At 36.9% G+C, this 26,682-nt stretch overlaps 1 protein-coding gene across 2 annotated transcripts; it reads right to left on the bottom strand.

Moving 5' to 3' along the window:
• Positions 1–1,045: 1,045 nt before the first annotated feature.
• Positions 1,046–24,708, bottom strand: LOC102233801 (anoctamin-5). Of its 2 annotated transcripts, XM_014474189.2 has the most exons (21): positions 24,404–24,708; positions 19,020–19,064; positions 13,354–13,418; positions 11,579–11,683; positions 10,404–10,472; positions 9,959–10,243; positions 9,707–9,826; positions 9,103–9,218; positions 8,882–9,016; positions 8,568–8,673; positions 8,201–8,261; positions 7,741–7,892; positions 7,000–7,074; positions 6,682–6,907; positions 6,414–6,592; positions 6,213–6,310; positions 5,722–5,852; positions 5,387–5,592; positions 5,116–5,294; positions 4,008–4,113; positions 1,046–3,911 (listed from the first exon to the last, which is right to left on the bottom strand). In XM_014474189.2, exons 1-21 carry the CDS (start codon positions 24,477–24,479, stop codon positions 3,687–3,689), a joined length of 2,760 nt encoding a protein of 919 aa, XP_014329675.1. In that variant the 5' UTR covers positions 24,480–24,708; the 3' UTR covers positions 1,046–3,686. The 2 variants fall into 2 exon arrangements, with proteins under 2 accessions (XP_014329675.1, XP_023187529.1); XM_023331761.1 differs by lacking the exon at positions 19,020–19,064.
• Positions 24,709–26,682: the final 1,974 nt, after the last annotated feature.

Genomic DNA, 26,682 nt, shown 5'->3' with positions numbered 1-26,682 from the left:
GCACTGTGTTTCAGTGGTGCAACGACAACAGGTGTGCCTTTAATGTCTGCCATTACCCTTTAGAAATATATTCATCAATCAAAAATGAACAGCTGTAGGATATATTATGATTTCTAAATTCAGTTCACACAAAAAATGCCCAAAATTACATATTCCAGTCAATTCCTGCACCGAGATTATCTGATGGAAAATTGGCTTTTAACTGTAAAGAGATGGAGGGCTTTTGTCCGATTTTAAAACATGAGGAAATCAAAACATTTCCAATAATAGCAACTACAATTTATATTAAAAAATTATTTTGCTCAAAGAATATCCAGAGCACTTGAAATAATTTTATCATAAGGGTAAATTTTTGTACAGTTACACGCCACAAATTAACCAGACCTTAAACAATCACACAAAATTAGATCCAATAGGTCCTGCGGTGGTACAGAGGTAGAGTGTGTGACCTGTGTACAGAGACCTTAGTCCTTAGCACGGCTGTCATGGGTTTGAGTCCTGGCCTGATGATCCTGCATCTCTTTTCCTTCTCTCTCACAACCTACTTTCCTGTCTGGCCACTTCAAAATTAAGGTCACTAGAGGGGATAAAACCTTGAAAAAACAAATCTAAAATAAATGTAACCGGCAGCAATAACAAAAAAGTTTTTTTGGTTTTTTTTAATAAGTCTATTCATTTTGACTTAGAATCTCTGTCAATGTACATTGCATGCCATCTCAAGGAACTTTAGAAAAACAATTAATCCAATCAAACATACAATCCAATTGATGCTGGGTTTTGAGGTTCATAGTTTCGATTTGTTGTTTGTGCCTAAAGAATTCTGCTGAAAATGCAATTGTCCTCAACCTCCGTGCACCCAGTGGTGCAAAATGTCATTTATGATAAACTGAGATTCTGAACAATTTTATAAACTTGTTCTTGTTGTGTTGTCTACTGATAGAAAAAAAGGAATTATGTTTAAAAGTTTATCCGACATTTTTTGCTTTTTGAAATCCAAACCAACTTTTGCTGGTTTGCAGCAAATGAGCACACAGAAAACACATAATGACCTCTTGAAGAGATTATATCCCTGTTTAATAAGTTACAGCGAACTAAAGCAGAAACACATTACACTGAGAAGTGCAAGAAAAGCCTAGTAAATAGGAAACAACTGCAACAAACAACATGAGACAGAATGCATTTAAGAAATGTTTCATTAAAAACATATAAAAACAACTTATATGTTTAAGGCATTTGATGGGGAAATCACCATGTAACATGCATGATCAACTCCACACACTTTAGTTCCGCATAACAAACACTAGACTGGATTTAATCCCGAGATTTAAAAAAAACTAGGCTTATTTCTAAATATGCCAAGGATAATCTTCTGATAAAAAATAAAGGCCCACAAGTAAGATTTATATTTAAAAAAAAATCTGAATACATACAGGAACATAAACCCATCTTAGAGAAATGTAAACTGCATTAAAATCTGCTGGCTTCAATACGCACAGCAGTTTAATCTTGGCTGGTCCCTGACACGTAAAAAGAAGAGGCTGTTTTTTTTTTTTTTTTTAAGAAAGGTAGTTTAAAGACACTGCTTAAAGGCAATTAATAGAATTATGAAGGCTACTACAACACCAACTAATCTGATGAGAATGATAAAACAATTTCACTTAGTAACCGTTCAGGCTGTAGGGCAAAAGCAAATCAATAAAATAAATTGCAAAACTATTTGTCTTTGTACTTTTACTTCAGAAAAAGCTTGATAGTGTGACTTGAAACTATTTACACAGAAAACACAAGGTGAATTAAGAGCTATCTTACACAAAATTTGAATATTTTATATATAACAGATAAGAAATTAAACTCTTTAAAGTTAATATGTAACTGTTCCTTTCCACAGACATACAGTTAAAATGGGAAATTTACTGTATGTACATTTTTACACACACTGAGAAACTAATTAAAGAATCAAAATTCATTCATTAAAAACAAAATTAAATCTGCAAAAATGTTTTGTTTATGTGTAAGAGGTCCTGTAACAAACTGATAACAAATGTGAAAGGTATGATTACAAGTCTGCAGCTGCTGAACTGTGAGAATAAAATCTACTTCTGATTGTTAGAATCGCTGCTGTGAATAGGAGGTACTTGGTTTTTCAAAGCTATGTTTTTAGGAGGTTTTCTCTAAACATAATACTCCATAACATCATAACAAACCAATATTGTACAACTTCAACATTGCAAGTATAAATCAGAGCAGGTGAACATTATGTAGCTACTAGTTTGAAAGGAAACAGAGTAAAAAATAACTTTTTACTTTGTTTCCACTCTTAAATAATCAAATATTTGTGTTTTCTACATTCATAGTTTCACTATGTAATATTCCAATCACATTACCTTTAACAAAAACATACCTTTGTCTAATAAATAAAATAAGTCTAAATAAGTCCTTCATGTTACATTGCAAAAAATAAAATTTGGAAAACTATAATCTCATTTTAAAAAGTATCTACACTTTAATTTGTATGTCAAAGATCACATTAAGCTTCATCACAGCATGTAGGTGTTATTATCTCGCAAACTTGGAAAGTTTAAGAGGATTTCTTAGAGAAAGGACGCAGCTGCAGATATAAGGTTTGCTTTATCTTACTTCTGATTCTTTTACTTCTTCCAAAATGTTCTATGGCATAAAAAAAAATTGTTTTTACCATATTTTCCGGACTATACGTAGCTCTGGAATATAACTCGCATTATTCAAAACAATGGCACATGAAGAAGATAAAAACATATGTAAGACGCATTGAAGTATACGTCGCATTTATTTAGAAATTGTTAAACATGAGGGGGACCTTGTCCATATGATATGTCCAAATAAGTGCATATGTGTTGAGTTGCTTTTCAACAAGCTCACAGAAACGGTCAACTTTGGCTTGGAAGTTTGCTGGCAGTTTCTGACACACTGATGCCCGCGCTTTAAATCAGAAGGTCAGGAATGAGTCAGCGTAGCCAGTGAAGTGCACAGCGGGGCGGAGAGCAGACGTATGCAGTAAATCCGGGGTGATAGGCGGTTGGCTTCATTGAAGTGGTAAGACCGAGAAGCCCCTGCTGGAAAATCATTTCTATTCATCTCTTTGGCAACTAGCAGAGCGTCTTCATGCTGGTTGTTGCCAGGATGTCTCTAGACACTGTTCACAAGCCTCCATAGTTGTTCCAGTAGTTTTGAAAAGTAACACCGACAGAGAGACATTTCTATCTAGATGCTGTCTAGAACACAACTCTAGCCGGCTTCGTTTCAGGCCATGATTATCTTTCCCCAGGCTGCAGAAGGGAATGTTTAATCCTTGGGTCATGTCCAGCAGTATGATTTAATATTTAATGCATCAGTCAAAAAAATGCATCATGAAGAGGGGAAAAAAACATTTCTAATTCGCTCCTGACTGTAAGACACAGGACCAGCCAAACTATGGAATATGGTGCAACTCATAGTCCGGAAAATACAGTAATCATAATAAAAACTAATTCCAGGTTTTTTCTTTTTGGAATGTCTCCCTTAGTGGATCCCAACATACGAGCACAACCTAAAAGGCCCATTTATGTTAAAAAGAAAAGCACAATTTTTAACTTTGAAGATGGAAGCCCTTGCAAGAAAACTGACAAAATAATTTCTTGGCTTGGAGCATTTGAAGTGTTGCAGGCAGGTTATGAACACTCAGAAACCACTTCATGTTTGTCCGGTGTCAGGGATGTTTCCGACCGAGGTTCTGTGATGAAGCTGGCGCTCAACTGGAGCTTCAGTCTATCCACTTCGTACTTGTGGAGGAACTCCTGGATCAGGTAACGTTCCCGTTTAATTCGCGCCTTCACATCTGACGGGACATCCGGTATCAGCCAGGCAACAAAGAACTTCACCACAAAGACCACATGCTGTAGAAAGAAAAAAAAACAGGTGGCAGAGATTTACATATTGGTCACATATTGGTTTTGAGTGGTTACGTTTGGAACAGAACTGTATTGTCTTACTTCCATGATAATAATGAAGGCCATTTTGGCTGCCAAGATGTGCCAGAACTGCATAGTGTGGGTGTACTGCCTCTCATGGCCTGGAGGGTAACGATAGTCTCGATATCTACAAATTACAAAAAAACACAAAGGCATCACAGAAATATTGTTAAACCTTAAAAAAAATGTAAAAATCTATGAGCCAGAAGAATGCTTGCAAACATTTAAAGATTCTTTTTACACATGATATCAAACTTTTTTTTACAACAAAGAATATAAAAGCCTAAAATCCTTGTAGCTCTGGCTACAACCTTAAGGTCACTGTCTTCCAAGACAGTGGAAGACAGTGACCACTGTCTTCTTCCAAGAAGACAGTGACCTTATCTTCATGTCTGCTGAGCAACATCCCTAAAGCATGATGTTCAAATGACATACAAGAAAACTTTCGTCACTAATTGTGACTACTGAGGCCTACTTGTTGCAATAGAGTATTTGAATACAAACACATGTGCCGCAGTAACACAGTTTTTATTATTAAAGAAATCTGAAAACCATGAATAATTTTCCTTCTACTTCACAAGAATGGGTGTCTGTATGCTGGTCTTCCAAATAAAATGCCAGTAAAATGTTGGAAGTTTGTGGTTGTTAGGTGAAAAAGTACATTTAGTAGGTAAAAGTACATTTGCAATGTACTGCTCTCTGACTACCAATTATAAAAGAATGAAATAAAAAGTCCTTGTAGAGAGCAGCAGTGGCACAGATGAAATCCATGAACCACACTATGATTCATTGTCCAGACTAACACAATTTCTGAAAGTAAAAATTATCCCCTGCAGTAGTTTGGGCTAACGCTCACAATTTCTTCCATACCTTGTATTGGAGATTAAATTGTGCAACAAAAAACCCCATTCATCTCTTCATGACATGATAAGTAAATCACAGAGCAGCTAGTGAACTGAAAACAGATTTTAAAATCAAAGATTTCCAGAAATCCCTCAACATTATGTTCTCTTCTCCACATAATGAAACACTGAAAACCTCCGTGATATAGAAAAATATCTGAATTCACAGGATTCACACAAAGAGGGATTAAATAAACAGTCTCAGTTTTGGCACTCTTAAAATGTACCTGCATGTGGTAGTGGAGTTATGCCAATTGTCCTCAGGCATGTTGTCTGGATGTATCTGTGAAATGTTGTACACTGACAGGCTGTTGTTGATATAGCCGCTCATGCTGGCATCTTTACTGTAGGCATACAGGTATACCATACGGGGGATCATGTCTGAGGTAAAGGCCATGATAAAAGCCTGGGGGAAAAAAGTGAACAGGGAATATTCTTAATAGATGGTGCTTAAAATTGTGAAAAGCAATTCAAGAAAATGTAGAAACATAAACGTGCATTGGTGACAACAGATAAAATCGCCACTGAATTGAGGATCTCCTGCCACGCTCCGATGTTTCGGGCCTTGGATGCCACTGGTCGCCTGAACTGGGTGGTGAACTTCCAGGCGTCCACTCTGATTTCAAGGATGTTATTAATCAGGGCGAGGAGGGGGGCCAAAGGGAAGGAGGCCACAAACAATGTGATGAAGCCAAATTGGATCACTGGAAAAACATGAAGAGAGGCCATGAGAAGAGAAAGAAATGGTGCAGTAAAACAATTAGAAAACGCAGTTATTTCAAGTGGTATCACTTCTGTATGCTGTATTTCGTCTTTATCTATTTGTCTCTCACCCATCTCGAGGTACTCGTAGAACAGGCCAATCTGGCTAAAGTTCAGCAGAACGTAGTCCTGCTCCCAGCGGCTGGAATGGTTCTCCGGGTTGTGTCGTCCCTTTCTGCTGCTCCACCAGTTGCGCATCAACCTGTCAACAAGCCACGAAGACAAAATCAAAAAATTTATTACAAACTCAGGTGGCAATTTTATTCTTATATACATGGAAAGCCAAATTTGTGTATATTTTAACCTATTCTTAGCCTCAAAATATGTTGGAAGCAGAATATGTTGACCATGCTAGAAGAAAATGCAACTTGTTTATTTCCTTCGAAAGTGATTTTCTCAGTGTAGAGATTGTAGAAATGCTGACTTGTGTTTAGTGTAAAAAAAATAAATAAATCTTTAAAAAAAGAAATCTTTTTTCATTCATTCAAAAATTTCACCATGTAGCCATGTTTGGTAATTTTTAAAAATATTTATTTTGTTTGTGAAAAACTGATGGACTCACGGGAGCAGAGCCTCCTGAATGTTTCCCCACACCTGTTTCCCAGCCATGACGATCACCAGCTGTGTGGTCAGCTCAATCAGACAGCCACCAGGATCACACTAGGACAAGGAGAATCTTTATTCTACATGAAACCCTCCGTGTTCCCCACCAGACGTGAAAGGGCATGTGAAAAGATGATCCGCAATGAATGAGATAAATCACCTCTTCGTTCCTCAGTTTGGTTAAATTCCCAAACATGTAGGAGTACTTGCCGGGATAGCCCACAAACTTCCCTTTGAAGAAGGCCACATAGAAGCAGGACGAGTAGTAGTTGACAAACTGGAACAGAAACATCTTTATCGTCAGCCGGTTCTCATATTCCAGGTGAGTTTTGGGGATTTCTGCAGCAAAGCAAACAACACTTTCAGCAAAAAAAAAAAAAAAAGTCTGGCATGTCGGACTCTTCCTTAAATCAGTTTAATCTCTTTACCCATATCAGTGATCCAGATGGCCACTTTTTCGTAAAAGAAGTTCAGGATCATGATGATGACAAAATTAATGCAGGAAGCGGTGACGGATGTCGCGAGCTGCGGAGTGATGAATCTCCCCACCAACTGGATCTTTCTCATTGGATCTTTAATGATGCTTGCAAAGGCAGCATATACAGCCAGCCTGTAGGCTATCACCCCAATGATACAGGCTACGATCATAGAAATCTGCAGAGAGAGACATTCACATGTGGAAGAGCTACCAGAATGTGGCAACAGAGACAAAGATGTGGATTTTTAAAAAAAATTTTTCCAGTTACCCAGAATATGACGGTGGCTCCAGAGAAGCAGAAACGTGCACACCTGCTTGTGACAGGAAGATATGGCTCCATTTCCTGAAAGATGAGTTCTAATTTACTACTTGTTGAGTGCTATTAGGAGGAAATGCATCCAAACGATGTTTAAGGGCTTCCTAGCTAAAATTTGCAGATATCTGATTTAATTATGAAAGATTTCAAATAAAAAATATATACAAATAAAAAAAACCTAACGATAAGACTTTTGTAGGTGAGGTTGAATAGCTACACAAACAGAAATATTTGTCTCATACCTTACATGTACCACCACCTCTCAATTTACCCCACAAATAAAAAAATAGAGTATATTGATGTCATTATTGGAATATTACAACTGAAAAAACTGCTTAAATGAGTTTAGTGAAGCTATCTCTGATTTTGAGTTTTTGCTTTTTGGCATTTTTCCATTATTACCAACCTTTTTTCCAAGCCTTGCACATTTTTAAATTTGATGTTTTTGTCTAAACTTCTAATCAGAGTCCTGTAGATCCAAATCACATCTATGTTTCTAATAAATGTCTAAAACCAATTTTGCATCAATCATTTTTTACATTAAAACCTAATATGTACCAAATTTTGTTTTAGAACTTTTTAGGCTTTGTTCAGACATACGGTTTTGAAAAATATTGATCGCTTTTACACTGTTATATGCATATTAGCAAAACATAGGTTTTTATTTGTTGTTGAAATTATGGCATCACCCACTTGTGTGATCTTGTTTTGTCTCCTGTTTGTGCATTTGATCTCGAACTCTGGGCGGATTTGAAGCTGCTGCTGCTCTTCCTCAAAATCCACCAGATCCCATTCGTACTCGAGTCGGGCCTGACGCCGCTTCCAAAACTCCAGGAACAGAGTTACTGCCGAAAAGGTTTATAGAAAAATACATCAAAATTAATACTTAAAAAAAAAAAAAACAATTTATTGATACATTATAATGTAGTCTGCATATTTTTTTTTCTGAAATAAGTTGTTTTTTCATTCTGCAGAATGTTGTTTGTGTTGGATTTTAATTGACATGAGGTGCTGCCCTAATCCTGGAGAATAACATAATTGTGCTGGCAGGTTTTTCTGGAGCAGTTTGGTTAAAAGGTTAAATCTTTTAGTGTGAAAAGGTTCAAACTGTAAAACAATGGGGGGGGAGTTTGTTGGATCTATGGACACTCACCCCAAATCCCCATAAATATGGCAAAGAATACGGTTCCCTCGTTGTCAAACAGATGGGATTGCTGGGAGATAGAATAGAAAAAAAATGATCCAGAGAGAAGCAGAGGATTTTCGGCACAAATACTGAGACATGCTGTCTACTCAGCAGGTCGCTGGTTATTCGATCAAGAAGGTGTTATTGACTGTGCTCAGTCTAAACCCGTTTTAAATGAATATATTTGATAAGACATTATTTCATGAGGACAATAATGCAACATAAAACCATGTTGGCAGCTTAAATTCAACTGAAAATTCCCCAACTGCATTTTGATGTCATTTGTATTTAACACAGTACTGCAAACTTTATTGTTTCTGTCAATAATATTTACCCAGGACGAGAAACAGGTGGAGTTGAGCTTCCAGAAAGGACACTTTTTGTCGCAGAGAGGACACATTAATATGCTGCCGCCGATCTTTGCATCACAGATTTCTTCACTAAACGCAAGAAGAAAAAGCATTTGCCTTTTTTTAGAGCAAAATGTCATAGTATTTATTTATACTGTATAAACTTAACCATTTGAAGGAAGGGAATAAGTGGTGACATTTCTGTAAAAAGTGGGCAAATGTATCTATAACTAGCTGAGGCAAAACAGCCCAACAAATACAAACTTGATTCTGTTTTCTGTGCCAAAGAAGTATTAACCTTGATTTGTTGTTGCCATAGCTGAGCGCTCCATAGGTGAAACATATAACACCCATGACCGCTGCAAAGAACAGCATCTCAGTGTAGAAGCCCAGCCAAGCAAAATAGATCCCGATCTTTTCTCCATAATACTTCCTGTAAGAAACAAACATACAAGGAAATGAAAAAATATATAAATACACAAGTGGGCATATGTAAAATCTGGTGTGAAAATTGATTACTTGATCAGGTTCAGAGGCTGCTCTTTGTAAAAGCAGAGAAACTTCGCCCAATGCTTGTACAAGTTGAAGCGTTCGCTCTCACACTCTGCATTTCTTGCCCTTTTCCAGTACCGACACTGAAAACCAGAGGGACGTTAACACAGTCATGAACATCTTCCATTAAACTAAGGACGCAATTGTTGCATTCATAAACCCAAGGTTTTCTTGATTGAAATGGTTTGTTTTCTTGGTTTTGTTGCCATGTATCCTAGCTCAACAACCGTTACACAGAGTGGGGCAGGGGTGTGCAAAAATGGTGCAAAAACCTGGTTGCATAAGTATGCACATCTTTAAAATAACCTTCTTCTTATACATTTCTGATCATTTTAATTTACAAATGAACACAACTTTAATTGTATTCCATTTTAAATATATTTAAATGTATTCTAAAGACTCAGATCCAGGAGTATTAAATCTGTTTAAATAAATAAAAAATTAAAAAATCTCAGCAGTTCTGAAGAAGCGGCAGCAAGAACAAAACTGGATAAAAAGATGGGGCAAAGAAACTGAGCAAACAAATTCCCAGCATCTACGCAATCCTTCTGTTTGAAATAATCAGCCTTACATCGTGAAGGGGGAAGGCTGCTGTATATGTCCCGTTGTTGAGTAATCGCTTGACGCCCGTCTTCTCTCTGTCCTTATGACCTTCTCTGTAGTACGGAACACGGGCCAGGATATAAAACACCTCATGGCAAGGAAGATATTTTATGAAAGATTAGAAATTTTAATACAGTTTTTAAATACACAAAACATCTTCACAAATTATTCAGGGTGAAATCTCAATCAAATCAGGCCAACATGAATCTCTTATACTTACAATTCTGTTTCTTGTGGATGGAGGGAAGAAAGTTTCTTTGTCATTGATGAGGAAGAAGTCCACCTTATTCTTGTCAAAGGGGTAGGTGAAGTAGTCTGTCTGAGGGTGCATGATGTGGTCAGGCAGGCGGAAAGGGCAGGACAGCCAGTCCAGATGGACGTCCTGACCAGGCTGCATGCCACTCTCTTTGAAGGGAACTTTGATGTTCAGGACGTCCGCGTAAGTGGCAAGCACTTCCCATGGCGCGTGAATCTTTAAAAAGTATGTCTTGTGGTCTTTCGACTCCTAACAGAGAAATCGGTTTAACAACAGAGAAGAGAAACACATCACCAGCAACATGTGCCGGACACTGAATAATCCCTTTAAGATGGTTTCAGTTTATTTTTATGCACCACAAAAAATATACACTAGATGGCGCTAGTACTTAACAGTTGAGACTCCTTACCGATTTGTCTTCTGTCTCCAGCTCCAGACCTTCTTTCAGAAGGTTGGCCTCAAATTCCTTTCTCCTTTCCTGAAAGTAAACACAACAGCTCACTAATTTCTAACATACTCCACCAAATAAGAGAAATTAAAATAAGGTTTACATCAGCATCCACTGCAAGTACGCCTACTTGCTTGTCAAAATGTAAATGTAGTATAATCTGTAGTATAGTCAGGGCAGTGAGGTCATGACAGAGTGACAGACATTCAGAAAATTTACAGATGTTTGCCAAACCTGTTGTGCATGCAAAATGGATGTCAAGAGAAACCGTTATTTGTGTCCAGACCACTGACTAATCTGTTTGGTTTAGGAGCTTTTTCATTATTAAAAGATTTCTTGAGTTTCTACTTATTCTCAAAGAAATAAAAGTTTCCTCTAATTAATCAGAGTCTGAACAGAAAATTTAAATGAAAAAGCAGCCAAGATCAAACGTAAATTTTGAAAGAACTACTTAAAGGTGATAAGATTTGTCTCCTTTGAAATAAAATGTGGCAAAAGCCTCAATACATTGTAGTAACAACAAACTAAAAAAAAAATCTTAAACTTGTAACCAGTCTTCATACAGCCTTATGTAATCGTGCATTTCATTAACCTTTTTTCTCTGTTTCACACCTCAGCTATTTTGGCCACTTGGGGGCACCAAAAACAAGCTATAAGTAACAGACACAAAGGTCTAAGTCACAGTGGATCTTTTTGTTGTTACTGTTCCTGAATCATAATTTTTTGCCTAAGTTTAGGATTAGATACAAGTTTACTAGCATAGATATTGTCAGCACTGTGGCTTCAATAAAGAAACAAGACATTTTTGAATTTCTGCTATTGTCTCTCAACAATAAGCCTATGAAACAATCAGACTTTTATTATGATTAGCTGTAATATGTTTCCTCCCTTAAAAGGAGAATAATACTTGACCTATTATAGTTGTTTTATATATATATATAATTTAAAACAACAATTTATCATATCTATCACATGTCTTCAGAAAAAATCCAGAATCTTACTTCCTCTTTTGAGCATCCAGACTTCTCCTCTGGCATTTGATTGTGTAATAATGTTGGCTGTGTTGCGGTTAGTCAGTGGCAGCACTGAATATTTGCTGAGTTGTCAAGTTATTGAAACAACATTTTCAAACTTACCTGCTTCCTCTCATCTTTATCATCTACATAAGACAAAACAAAGTCTATTCTGCGAACGCCGTCCCTGAAGAACACTGTGTCTCTGTTTGGTTGAAGCCTCTCTGTCTGAAAGAGAAACAATGATGGAACACAAAATATACTGACATGAATAATCTGACAAAAAATAATCTGTTTGCACTAGAGGATTTAACCTATTGAATACAGTATGTGTAAGAGACCAATAGAAGGTAATATATTATTTTATGTTTCCATGCTGGAATTGAACTCAAAGTGCCACATCAAACAGGAAGCTGTCCAATTCTAGCCTGTCATTACACAAAAATAACTTGGTGGAGCGAAAAACACATTTAATGCAGCTAAATCCACTTACATAGTAAAATTTTAAACTTTAAACTTTCAGATGATTGAATGCCTAATGTATTTTCTGCTGATTTAAACTGAAACTCCTTTTTAGTAACTAAAAAATACTTGCAAAGGAGGAAGATTTTAACTTTGTATGAGTTTTACTTTGAACTTGAATGACTTGAATTTCATAAGTCAGCACTATTACTAAAAGTCACTAAACCACTTTTATTATAGTTGAGCAGTTTATAGTGAACACATGTCTTATTGATAGAAGAGTCAGTAGTGCAGAGTTCACTGCAAATTAAAAAAGTAAAAGAATCGTAGATTGATTTCTATAAAAAAAAACTTCAAATAAATTATTTTGAGTGAAGGACTGTAAAATTAGCACCACTTTTTAAGAAATGAATCCTGTTGACTGTGACAAGTTAATAATAGATTTCTTGTACTTTACGCCCAAAAGCAGCTTATGGAGCCGTTAGCTGAACTCCACCCTGCTTGTTTATCACATCCTGACAACCACTAACGGACTTCCTTATAACCAGGGTGCTGCTATTATTAGTAACTATTATAACATTAGCACTAAATATCCAACAATAAGTACTTAATTCTAACGTCTGAGCTGGCATACACAGTTATTAGCTTTATTAATTAAGAAAGCTCCCTCAGTCGGTTGGATGTCCTCACATATCCTTGAAAACCAAAGCAACGAGTACGGATCTCCAATTTGAGCAGCTGAAGTTTATTCCTCCCTCACTAATGTAGTCATGAAAGGAGCTCTTTGAGAGTCACAAAGTCTTGTGACTCAGCAATTAAAACTGTGACTCAACGTCAGTCAAAAGTCAAACAGAGTCATCAGCAGAGAGGAAATTCCACAGATATGCAGAAAACTCTGTCAACTACTTTGTGACACAAGAGAAGGGAATATTTTAAATCCATTCTCAAATATTACATTTGCAGAGCATTAAAGTCTAAATTTAGAAAGACTAATAGTGGAATTTCAAACACTGAAAAAGATGTGAATTCACTGAATGGCAAAACGTATGATATAGCATAAAACTGTTAGCCTTTTGTTAGCAAGATAATAAGAGTGGAAAGAGTTTTGCATGTTATTATTGCTTTCAGGTTGTTAAGTAACCAGCACAGAAACAGGAAGTTGCTGTTGTATTAAAAAGAAAGAATGGTCCAGTTTCCTGGACCATCCTGGACTAATTTCTAAGCAGGAAATTAGCTTTTCCTGCTTAAAGCTAATTAAATCTTTTAATTAGCTTTAAGCTACCTAGATACAAATTGTTTATAGGTGTCGACAGAACAGTGGAGCTACTGTGTGAAGAAGCTGTCTTTATTCAAACTGAACTGTCCAGCTACTTCTAATTCACTGAAAATGGCTTTCTTGTCACTCCAACCAGGCCTTCAAATGGATCAGAACTTACTTCTGAATGTCCAGGAAGTGGGCCTCCTTCACATAATGCATTGACCCCATTACCGCTGCTGTCATCTGCAAAACAAAAGCAAACAAATAATACTAATCTGGACAAAGTACGTTCAATTAGTGTGGAGGTTTGCAGTAAAGTTCAGTGTTTGAATTGTTTGTCTTTGAAAATGGCTATTTACATCTTTAACTATCTTAAGTGAACATTTATCTATAATTTGAAAGAAAAGACTTGTCACTCTGATACATGTCAGCCTAATTTGTTAAAATTAAACTTTTGATTTTATTTCACTTTATGTGTCATGTCTTGGCATTTCAGGCATACCATCTAGATAAGACGGGTGCTTACATGTGCCAGGGCAGACTAGATTTACAAAAAGGATATCTGAAGATGGTATCCTATTTGCATGATTGATTTTATTGAAACAAAACTGCAACTAGCATCAAAGTAGGCCCCCACAGAGCAGCTGTGCCCCCAAAACCCAGGACCCAGAAACCTGACAGCCCAAGAAACCAGCCTCCAAACATGCATATAAGGTAAGTAAATAAGTCTTTGATCTTAGATTTTTTTTCTTAGATAAATATTAACAAATTATGACATTCATAGCGAGAGGGTGTGTATTCTAAATGTCTCGCAATATCCTAACTTGGAAAGATCAGCACGTAGTTACTTAAGTTGAGTGGCCTGTTTTCTTGTCCCATTTCTCATTTTGAAGAGTGTTCAAGAAAAATGGGGCTTTATTTCACAATATATTTACACAATAAAGAAATAGGATGTCATAGATAATAATTCAAACTCCTGAGACATTAATCAACTTTAAAAAGTATAGTATAAATGAAATAGGCCTCGTTTTCATCTGTTTTACAGCAATTGTTGGGGGTTTTGTAATACTCACAATTAAAAAAAAAAAAAAAACTTCTTAATTTGGATTTTATCACAGCTGACTAAATTTTTCCATTAAAACTTTGATTATCAACAAGAATAAATGTGCGAACATGTTACTGCTCTAAAAGATTTGTTTATTTTCAGACTTTCTAAACGTCTTTGCTCGGGGGCTTGTAGATGATACTGTGTAATTGATCTCCACCAGCTAGCAGGCGTCTCTTCTATTGTTTAATGGCTGTGGAGTTTAAGCTAATTTTAGATTTCACTTGTTTACACAGATGCTGTTTGCATATCGTCTTGTTGTGTTTCATTATCAGATGTGATATTAACATCCTGTCGGCTGGAACAATACTTGGTCAAATGGAAACTATGTGGGGAAGTCTTTGCATTGTTTAAAAAATTACCCAGGAAGCAATATGATGAAATCCAAGAATTGACTTTATAAACAAGCATCCAGTTTTCCTACAGCTACACACAATGAAAGAGAACGACGATTCCCAAAATGGTAATCTTCTCCCCTCAGCCTAAAAACATAGTAATTAAACTAAGCCAGTGTATGCTTGAATTACAGTATATTCTTTTAGGATATGGGAAGAATATTGCAGAAGAATAATGTTCACACAAAGTCAGTCTAATAATCCTGATCCAGCTCAGACAACCAAAATTCAACAACAAACCAATAACAATTCATCCGTTTTCAACAGAACTTTACTATTTTAGCAAGCACTCAGCGTCAAGAGCAATGAGTAGCACAAAGACCATAGCACACACACACACATATTTTGTACACTGACACACTGCATTCCTCCCTCTCCCTGCGTGGCCGACTCTGGCACTGGAAATGTGCTCATGAAGCACTGCTCTGCCCGCTCTCCTTTTATTCCCGAATGGTGGGAAAAGCAATGCTTCCTGTGGGGGAGGCTGCATGAAGACACTGGAGAGTGGGAGGAGCTGGAGGCTGAAGTTGCTGCTGCTGCCGCACCACGAGACTGACCTCCCCTTGAACGAAACAAAGTCTGGAAAAACACGTAGGTCTAAAGGCTCCTGCTGCTCCGAGACAGCTGTGCAGGCTGCCAACTTTCATCTGACAAGCAGTAGCCTGAGCCAATGAGACAAAAATGGTCATGGAAGTTCAACTTAAGGCCTTGAGACTCACTAGAAAGGAATGGGTATGAGTTAAGAGTCTCTCTGAAGATTCAAAAAGCCTACATCACTTCATGAAACTCATAGGAAGAGTGATTGGCTCTTTGCCTCAATTTTACTTATTTCCAAGCAGCAACTTTCCTTGTTCCTTTTTTGTCTCAGTATTTTGGCCTCACTCCAACCACACTGGCAGCTATCAGAGGCCAGCTTGAGCAAACAGGAGCAAAAGGCCAGGAGAATGTGTGTTAAATCTACAGACATACAAATAACTGGAAACTTTAGACAACTACACCACGTATATTTTCAAAGTTAGTTATCCTTCTCATGCTTTTCTTGAAAAGTTAAGTTTTAAACTTAACTATCCTGTACTTCATTTTCTAACCCACTTTTTACTAGGTCATCTTAATGAGCCATTTATCTATTTACAGAAGATCCCCTTTGAATCCATGCAACATCAGACTCTAAAATATTTGTCAATAGTCCCTTCATCTGAGTGACACTTAGCTTTCTGTGAGATTAAATTAGTTGTCAAAATTATAACAAATACTATTTAAAAGTACCTTTTAGCTTATCTAATGTTTTGCTGTAATATATTGGGGTAGTTTGCTCTCTAAATAACATATATTGGCAGAAATAACACTGTATTAAAATGGGCAGCCACTCTGCTTACTGTCTAGTCAAGGCACAAACTGGCACATAGCTGAGAGAATCAGTCCACACTGCATGTTTACCTTTATGAGAACTTGTGAAAGAAACACTCAGATATTACTTTTTTTCTAAATACCCAAATTTTATCAACAGAAACATGTGCATCCAACCTTTGTTCAAGTAGGAAGAAGAAAGTTACCATATCATCATTATAAAACTGTACCATCGCTAGAAACCCAAGCATTGGATAAAGACTAGAACATGCCAAGTTATACAGACGAAATAACAGGTCCAATTGGTTGAGGATATAAGCAACCGAATTAAAGACAAAGTTTCACATGAGAGGCGATGATGATGATGAACAGAACTTTAAAAGAGTTTATCTGAAACAAAGCTACAGTTCAAGAATTTTACGACAAAGTCCTATGGCAAGAAGGTGCCTTTTTTATCCAATGAAAAATGCATTGGATCATTCCTCCAAATCACTGAATTCACTTCCATGGCCATATGAGTGTTAAATTAGACCCAGAGGGATTTATATTCTGTCAACAAACATCTGTGAAAGAATGGGAGACTCATTGGAGCTCAATAAACTACAGCTCAGTACAATGATAGGGTACCATCATCTGTTCAATTAGTAGTAATAAAATGTCCTTGCTACTTGCTAATGTCCTTGCTAAGAGATATTATAATAACCTGGCAGGAATTGGTGAAGAGAGCAACTCAACCACAAAGTGGTAGGGTGACAGAGGCTCTGGTGGTTTTAGATTGTTCTGTAACTGGTGGGTTGCCGGTTCAATCCCCTGGTCTATCTGTCTGGCTTGTTTAGTCCTTGGCATGACACTTTACCTGCCTTGCATGCTAGTGGTGGTCAGAGGATGTGCACAGAAACAAGGCTCTCAATGTGTCCCGAAATGTTAAAGTTAGGGACAAAAACAATAAATGAATTTAAAAAGTCAATTAACAATATTAATTAAACCTCAACTGTATGTTAAAAACTGCAATAGCAAACCATTGAGCAAAACCACATCATCAAGATAAACAAGGACAATGTAACTCTATCTTTCTTAAATGGGGAAGCAAACATCTTTGCACGATCCCTGCCTTTTCAGATCAATATGTTTCAGGTTTATATGTAAATTGAACCACGTCAGGGTGATAATAAGATCTGCAGTATAATATATCCCTTCAATACTGACATAAACAAACTGACATTCATCTAGTGCAGTTCGAGTTTGCCACTAAGCCTTTAGAGATCTGAGAGGATCTCTCAGATCTCAATAATTACATTATTTCATTCAATCGTTAAAGTCAAGAAAAGTCTATGGATTTCTCTTTCTGATTTTTCTATTTTGTAGTTTGTGTTCAGCTTTGTTTGTGTTACTTCTCTTGTCTGTTTTATGTTCTTTCATTTAATTATTTAGAAGATTCTCTCATTTGCCTCTGCTATCTATCACCTGTTCCTCTCTTGCTGATAACATCCTCCAGTTCATTTGAATTCTGTTATAGAAAAAATACTATTGATCTTCTATTCAAAGTTAGGTGCATTTTGTGACATGAGTCATTTTAATCACCAAAGTACCTGGGAGAGTATTATCAGTATCAGTAATACTTTGAATGAACAGAGTTGAGTGGAAGACATTTTCAGAGGAGGAAGTCACTTGTGCCAAGGCATAAATTACAACAAGAATGAGCTGATTTGCTGCATTTAATGCGTTGGCAGTAGTTCACACAAGTAATTCCATCGTCCCTCTCAGAACAAAGTTCAGTGCTTTGCAGCATCTGTGAACCCATGCAGTGCTCAGTCGTTTAATTTTACATTTCAGCATGCATAATGTCAGAACTGCAGTCCTTTCTCGGTGTAGCACCTCCTGAGTCACTGAAATGAATATTCTGAAAGACAGCCAGCATCTCTCTGTGTGGGTTGTCTTCCTCGTTTTACTATTTTTGTTACAAAAAGATGTAAAAAAAAAAAGAAAAAAAAAGAAAAAAAAAACAACAAATATGTCAGCCACACACTTACCCAAACACACGCGAAAATAACACATTCACTGTCATCTGTTTCGCACTGGAAACACCCATCTGTATATAAATGCACAGCAAGATGCAGGAGCAAGAACTGCATTTAAACAAGTCATGTACTCCTATGGTGCATTATTGTGCAATTTAGGATACATGTACTTGATTAACACCTTGACCAGTTTAGAAATGTTAACGTTGATTGATTAAAAATCACTTTGTTAATCATCTAATCTTAGGATGCTGCAGGTCTTTAAGGCTGATGAATAACCTTAAAGTTTGCTACAGAATGAAGCCTTTGTTCTTAAAATAGACAACATTATTAAAAGGAGAAGAATGATAGCACTCCTTGGGATTCACACATAAAAAGTGTTTCCTATGACTGTGTACTAAAATAAAGCGTCTGTGCTGTGTGCTTGAGCTTCCTCCAATATCCTAAGAACAAGCTTTTCCAGTTAAATGAAAATTCTACATTATCCTTGGTTGTGATTGTGAATGCATGGTGTGGTTATCTTTTTTCTATCCCTGCAGCGCTCTGAACACCAGGTGACACTCTCCACTGTGGAGCTAGACATCAGACTCCCACCACCCGAATTTGAATGTATATAGAAAATGGAAGACAGTTCAATCATGTTACCCTCATTAGGACACACTTGCAATCTTCTTACTGCAGAAAATTATTGCATGCACCACTGCAGGACCGGTGCTATAGCCATGAACACATGGCTGGTTGTATCCCTCTTCAACCAGAAGCTGAATGATGAAAGTTGAACAAAAGCAGACAGACAAACATGCAGACGTTTGTATCTCCATGACCTGAAAACGGCAACGCACTTGTGCATCGGAGAACAGTAATAAGGTCGACCAAAGTCCAAAGATGTGAGAGCAGCGTATGACAAGAGAAACGACATTATATGATGACAAGAGAACAGACAGCAAGGCATAACATGAAGCCTCAGATCTGCCCGTACCTGAGTGTAAGTTTATCCTGAATGCAGTCAGAACAGCAGGGCCATCTTCAAAGAACAGATAGAAAATGGTTAGAGACTAGAATTAAACTGGAAAATGTAGCCTTTTTGTTTAAAGGTGCACGAGACAAACATTCACAAGTAGTGCAGCTCCACTTTGGCAAACTACTACATGGCGAGTAAAAGCACTATAGTAGTTCAAAATATTATCAAATACACACTTTCATTTGCTGCAGAGCATGGTGTGTACTTCTGAGTGGGTATCAAGACAACAGATTTTCACTATGACTCAGGCAGGCTGTGTAGGTGCCTGCAAGATTATTTCACTCAAACCAACACATCATTTGTTTTTCTGGCTTTCAAGAGTTGTGTTTCTTTGCGCTCCAAAAATATGAGGTGTAACTAAACACAGCAACAGATTATGACAACATGAGACATTTCTCAAGTGGAGAAATGTCCTATTTTGTAACTTCACTCTTAGCAAATGCCTGATAAAATGCCAAGTCGTCTCAAAAGAGTATGAAGTGCAGAAAATGAAATATTAATGAGCAAATTATTTTCATGTATTTTTATGTTCAGCATTTTTTAAGAACAAGGAACAAAACATAAAATGATCTCACAACTGATTCGTGCAAGTGTGGAAATCTCTGAACACTGTCACAAATTAGAAAACCAAAATGACCACAAAGTCATTAGTGTTTATATTCAAACAGCAGCATTTATATATAAACATTTATGGCAAGCAGTAAGTCCTGATAGTGTAGGAGACATGCAGTGCCCTGTGTCAGAGAGAAGCCACAACATCCTGAAATTAAACCCAGCCCTACGTCTTCTCTGACAAGACATCATCTCTATCTCACACACCACATTTCCTGCTAAGCCTGCAGCTTGCAAAGTTCTAAAGGAAAATTTGAAAAACTGCTCAAGCCAAGAAATAGCTTTTTATAAATAACGCTCCATATTTTGAGGTTTGAAATATGTTTTGAAATGGACCTTCACATCGTAAATTCACATTTATTGACAGTGAAATAGTAAACAAAACAGATTGTGATCATTAGGGCCAGATAAAACTTTGATAAATTAGCAAAAAAAAAAAAATAAAAAAGAAAAGAAACAGTCTTACTGTTTGTGTTTTCCTGTTAGCCCACCTATAAATACTAGCTTCCTCTCTTATCATTAGGATATTGTTCTCCCAAAGAAAAAAATAACATTTTTTTCTGAAGCATAGGAGGTCAAGATTGGTTAGGATTATACGTCACCTTCAAATATCACAGTGTAACTTATATAAAACATAATACTAGATCCAAAACATGAGTCAGGTAAGGGGGAAGACTCTGAAGATAAAGGATTAGAATAAAAACATGCTTTGACACAGAACGCTTAAATAACATGATTGAAATTAAAGGCAAAAATAAGAACAACCTTTGTGTCTTTTAACCTGCAACTGAATCCTGAAGCATTTTAAAGAGCTGCTATGCACCAAAAATGTGTTTGCTTACTTTGCTTTCAAAGTAATTGATATCTAAATAACAATAATTATTTACTGGTCTTTCACATGATTGATTTCATTCCTGTTCTATGAAAATGAATGCAAAGTAAATAAGTAAAGGTAGAAAGGGACATGTGCGTATAAGTTCTGATCTACAGTTGAACTAAGGTAATCTAATCGGATTCTACAATTGCATCTAAATGAATCTGGATGTTATTGAAAGGTTAATTTATGCAGTGATTCAATTTAAAAAGAAAATCTCAGTAAATCTCTCATATGCCATTCGCATATTGAATCACTGATTCACTATGCAAGATAAAATATTTCAGGTGGTCATGTTAATCTAAGTTATTATGATTTGCTGGTAACAAAAACCCCAAATTTAGGTAAACTATAAACATACATATTTTATCACAAATACTGTGTTATGATCATGCTGTGCCCTAAAAATATCATGTGGGGCTTTGCTTACTTGACAGTTGAAAAACAGACTGTCACTGACATCTTTTAGACGACACGTTAACCAACAAAAGGTCATTGATTTGTTCGCAGAGGATTGTATTTAAGTATGTTCATAGAAAGTTGAGTGGAAGAAAAAGTGAAATAGACAAATGGACACAAATAATGTAAAGTCCATTCAAAAGTTTATGGAAGAGTCACAAGGTGTGGACTACTGTCCAAGGAACTAAATTTAGTAAACTTGCCTGGCATAAACCCCCTGGAGAATCCATGCAGTATTCTCAAAAGGAGAATGATACAGCTGACCCTAAAACACAGAGGAGCTACAAGCAGATGAGCTGCATAAGATGAGCAGCAACTAATGCAAAAAGAACTATATACAAGTATTGAGTAACTATTCTTTACACATATAGATGCTTTTCATGCAGACAATATTTTCTGTATTTAAAAAATTAGAAACCGGAAAACATTTAATTGATGTTTGAATTACTGTATTTTTCTACTACTTAAGTCTGGAATCCAAGCCTTTCAGGGAAATCTTTTGCTGTCTCATCTTGTTTCGTGGATCTCTCTGACCGGATAACGCAATTACAAAGCCTGTCTCCATAGCAACACCTTTTGCTCTGCTTCACCTCTGACAACAAGATGACTTCACTGGCTGTGTGATATACAGCAAACTGAGATTGCTGCCAATGACTGCAAATCTTAAAATAAATAAATCTTTATAATTATCAGTAAGAGAAGAGCTACTTAATGTATTTTGCTTCCTGGATGCTGTAATAAAACTGACACTCTTTAGGTTTATTGAAATGGAAATCTGGGCAACATCAAGTTAAAAAGTGCACTCACCTATTTAAGGTTTAGAAAAAATAATCCCCATGTTAATTAAGTGCATACTAGTCAGCACAATATGTTACAAGTATGTAGCAAAGGCTGCCTAATCACTGTTTGGACAGCTGCGAACAAGGTAGCACCTCAAACACCAAACAAAGACACAGGCTTTCCTCTGCTCTCTGTTTCCCCTTTGACATGTTCTTGATAAGAGCATGAGCAAAGCCTCCACAGACCAAGAATAGTTTATTAACTCACAACTCACCCAAGTATAATTAAAAGTCTGTCTATACTAGCAATTACGCCATTAGGTGGTCGGAAATTAAAGCACAAAATATTGGGTGTAGAGTTCATTATGCCTGGTGAACTCTGAGTGATTCTACAGGAGTGTTTGTTTTTCCTTTTCCATGATGATCTTTCATGCAGAGCTCATTTACGTAGATAATTACAGAAATTTTGAAGCAAATGCACGGTGGCATTAACCTGATTATTTTGGATCTGTAATCATTGTCCAGTATGGCAAGGAACCAAATAAATAAATAAATTAGTGGACAATTTGTTTGCTTTTAACAGAAGATTTTATTTCCTGTTCATTAAGCTGTAATTTAATTTTCTATAAAATATTTTTTTAAATTATCTCAGAATAGGAAAAAAAAATACCACAAAAGGAACTAAGGGTTTGAATTTTTATTAATAAAAAAAACAGCGTGGCCAAATGGTGGTAAAGATTGCGCTTTGCTGAAGTTAGCTGTAAAGAACTCAATAAAATTACAGTTTGTGCAAAAATCTTTGCATTTTTAACATGAATACAGTTCTGATCATAAATTTTGCACATCCTGGTAAAACTTAGTGTCTGAAAAAATACAGGAAAACATGAACTGCATGGATACAGTAGTTCATGTATCCATGCAGAGAGAAGCCGTTAGTATGCCAGCGACATGAAGCGCCACTTGTTGCACCAGTCTGAGGAGCTCTAAGTCCTGCACTTTATGCAAAACAGTATTCATATAACTTGAAACGAACTGAAGATTTTTTGCCTAGAAGAATGTAAAAGTTTACCCTCTACAAAAATTGTCATAACAATCAAAAAAAGAGGTCAATCCACACTATGCAAACATTTGGATTGTTTCTGTTGCCATTATTGTTTACAAATAGAAAACAAAACAACTGTTTAATATTGAATGGTTCCACCCAGTCACTAACACTAAGTGAACAAATTCTTATTATTCATAATGTCTGGAAAATCAGAAATCAGAAAAGTAGACAGGGTATGTAAAATTATGAGAACATACCCATACGGTGCATTACGGTGCATGGCTACAAATTGAAAATAATTTTTTATTCAGATCAGAAATCTCAGTACTACTTTTAGCTAATATTGTAAGTAGTAGCCTTACTACATACTACTTACCCTTGATGGGGTTTAATCAACCAGCATTAAGTATAAGACTTTTTCATATGAAGACTTTAAGCTCACCTGGGATGAATGAGACTCATGAGATTTTATAACATAAGATAAAAATCACCATTGGCATATTAAGTGTTTCAATTTTTGATGCTGTTTATCAATCTAATCTGCAATGCCAGAGATCTGTATTTGTAGGTTTAACATTATAAAGAATTTTATAGAATAATAGGCCTTTGAGCAATTCTTTTTTCTTCAATACCACTTCTATTCACACTTCTATTCACGCTTTACTGCAGATGCATGTACTGTTAACTATTTCAAACGTAATGACTTCCCCATTGTTGATGACAAACAGAAATCAGTCACCTCATCTCTCTCTGACCAAAGACACAGATTACATGTAATCAGTTTCTGCTTAATCTCTGCATTTTACACTAGTGGTAACTTCTTTTTGTCTGTGTGTTTTTTTTATTATTATTACTTTGAGTAATACTCAGAAATCGTGTAATTACACAAAGATAATTCCATGCAAGCACTCCATGACAAAGTGTTTTCTAATGAACCAGCTATGTAAAACCAAACTGTAGCTCAACTCAGAGTCAGTGAAGCCAGACTATCTCAGAGGAGGCAATTACACAGAACACAGATAAGAAGAAAACAAACATTTGTCCACTGACTTTTCTCATTTCTAATTATTGCCCTTTTCTGCATCTTAAGAAAAAAGCCCTGTGATCAAGCAGGCCCATTGGTGACTATTGATGGCGTCATGTAGTGACCAGTTTTTGCCAAACATCTTCAACACACAATAATAATGGACTGCTCTGCTATTGTCCTCCATCCATCACTGTCTAACTAATTTCTGACGCGTAAAGGAGTTGGCAACATTTAAAATGTACATGTTTTAACACGACCACCGCCCTCATTGCGAAAAAATCCGCTAAATGAAAATATACTTGTTGAACTGTGGTTGCATTTTGACCTGGATGTGGTATCCTCACGGGGATACATTCACGATAGTGGCCTTATTTCAGGAAGGGGTTACCAGCTCAGTGGGTTAAGGATCACTGCTGCAGCGTGCTGCTTCACCTCAAGAGGTGGACGCATGCCAGTCTCATTCACAAGTACTCCCGTTTTGAGAAGAATGAAAACTCAAACTCGAATATGTTGTTAATAGCAATGAGCTTAAATGCGTGTAATCACCTTTGATCTGAGAATCCGAGGCGCTCTGCAGCTCGATCAAAGTTTCCTCCTTCGACTTTCCCGTTAGTCGTCTCATAGCGGCAAACGGTGAGATTATAAAGGCTGCTTCACCTTTTCAGGAAAGTGGGGAAGGCAGTGAGGATGCCGCCGTCTCCCCTCGCGTCGATGGAGAATCCACCGTGCAAGGAACAGGCATCGGTCAGACGCTGAAAGGGTTGAGTCTGATCAGATCGATGGGAGATCGGTGGATCATAATCATGTAATGACCGACTGTCAGTGAAACTGTACCCTGCTGGGCTCACATGCGCGCGCACAGACCAGGCGCGCATAAAGGGGAGTGGCGATGCCCCCTTTTTCCGTCGGCAAATTTTTAAATTATTATTATTATGATTCTTCCTATTTTAAACTCTTCATTTGTGTGTCAGAAGGTGCGCCAGCTTTTATTTTTTAAAGAGGTTTGTTTGCTTTAATATTGATTTGTTTTTTTTCTGAATTTGTTGAGGCGCTTACCTTGACGCTTGAAATCGAAACCTGAGAAGATTGGCATAGGATTTCATCACAATTGCGCCATCTAGGGACAACGTTAAAAAAAGGGCACATGGAACAAAATCTTAAAACACAGTACAACAACATAGCAATAACCCATATTAATCAAGAATTTAATTGGATCCTGCTATATCATGTGGGGACAATGCAAAGCAAATGTGGTATATTTCCCCCAACGGGCATAATGTTGCTGTTTCTGCTGCTGACAGTCCTGGAGGTCTGAGTTGATCTGAGACTGTAGCTGTTAAACAGACCATAGGAGAGAAGGTCTCTGGTTATGAAGTTATAAAATAAGCAAATTTGCTGCCATTTTACTAATTAAGCCCTAATAATATATATTTAACCTCTAGAACAACCTGGCTGCAGACTGATTTATAGATAAAAAAGCTCAAAGGGGTTAACTCTATATAGGCTAATTGTTTGATGTTAAACCTCTGAGATCTAGAATTGTAAGACTGGGATATCAAGGCAAAGAAAACTCAGTAGCTGCTGGTAGGGGCCATTCAGGGGCCTCCAGACATTCAGGGGCCCCTAGAAATGGTCTAATTGTAACACAGACCATAGATCTAAACCTGTAGCATTCATTTATAGAGAATGACAATGTTATTAAATTTTATTTAATGCATTCAGCTGAGAAAAAAAAATTTACATTTAGGATTTAATTAGGAAGTTTACTTTGTAAAAGTTTAAAGAATCATCTTGATAGTTTGATTGTTGTGTTACCATGGCTACAATATGATGTAATCTTTGTGTTTAGGTTTGTTCACAAATACATCACAGCAAACAACCAATAATCAGTGACTGATTTTAAACTCGGCCAATAAACCTGGTCTCCTTCTCACAGACTTCACCTTATCTATATTTAAACATGTTAGTGATGCTGAGGTACTTATTAAGAAGGGTTTCGTGAGTGGGGGTCAGGGGTTCTGTCTAAGGCCCCATATTACCTTGTGCCGGCCCTGCATGAAAAGCTGTTGCGCATCTCTGGAATCTACCTGGAATCTACCTGGAATCTACCTGGAATCCCCCGGTGGCCCCGATGCTTTGGGGACATTTTGGTTCATTTAATTGTAGCATGTTTGGCTTTATGCTGCGATTCTAATTATTGCTACAGTATTTTATCTGATGTTTATTTTATGAACTCTAAATGCTCTGGGCCGAATCTTCCTTTAACACTTGAGGTTCTGCAATAACTTACAGGGATACAGTGGCACAATTCTGCCACTGTAACAGAATTGTTGCAGTCCTTGAAAACATCTTCCCCATCACACCAGAATCAGCTGGCTGAAGTCCCTCATCAGCAGTCCACTCCACAGAGGCCTGATAACACTCAGTTCATCTGATTCAGGAGCGTTGAAGAAGGAATATATCTAGAAGGATGGCAGCTCTCAATGGCTCGACTGAAAAAACTGCATTTCATTGTTATTTGACTAAAGTGTGTTGAAGCAGAGACACGTGTAAAACCTGCAGGACAACGACCCTCAAGGCCTGGATTTGAGGATTCCTGCTCTAGATGAATCTAAACCGTAAAATTATGAAAAAATAATTGCGTTTGTCATTCAATGTTTTAAATGGTTGTCTCTGTTAACAATCGTTCTAACAGAAAAACAGACCATTTACATTCTCAGCACATTCTAAATGTCCTCTAGCATCACAAAAAGTTCAGAAGAGAGGGTTTACACATCACTGCTTAAAAACCACTGTGTTCATTTTGATCTGTGTTCATTTCTTAA

This window comes from Xiphophorus maculatus, chromosome 4 (genome assembly GCF_002775205.1).
Source record: "Xiphophorus maculatus strain JP 163 A chromosome 4, X_maculatus-5.0-male, whole genome shotgun sequence".
NCBI classification, from domain to species: domain Eukaryota; kingdom Metazoa; phylum Chordata; class Actinopteri; order Cyprinodontiformes; family Poeciliidae; genus Xiphophorus; species Xiphophorus maculatus.
The sequence above is the reverse complement of the archived record's forward strand: the minus strand, read 5'-3'. Positions and strand labels throughout refer to the sequence as shown.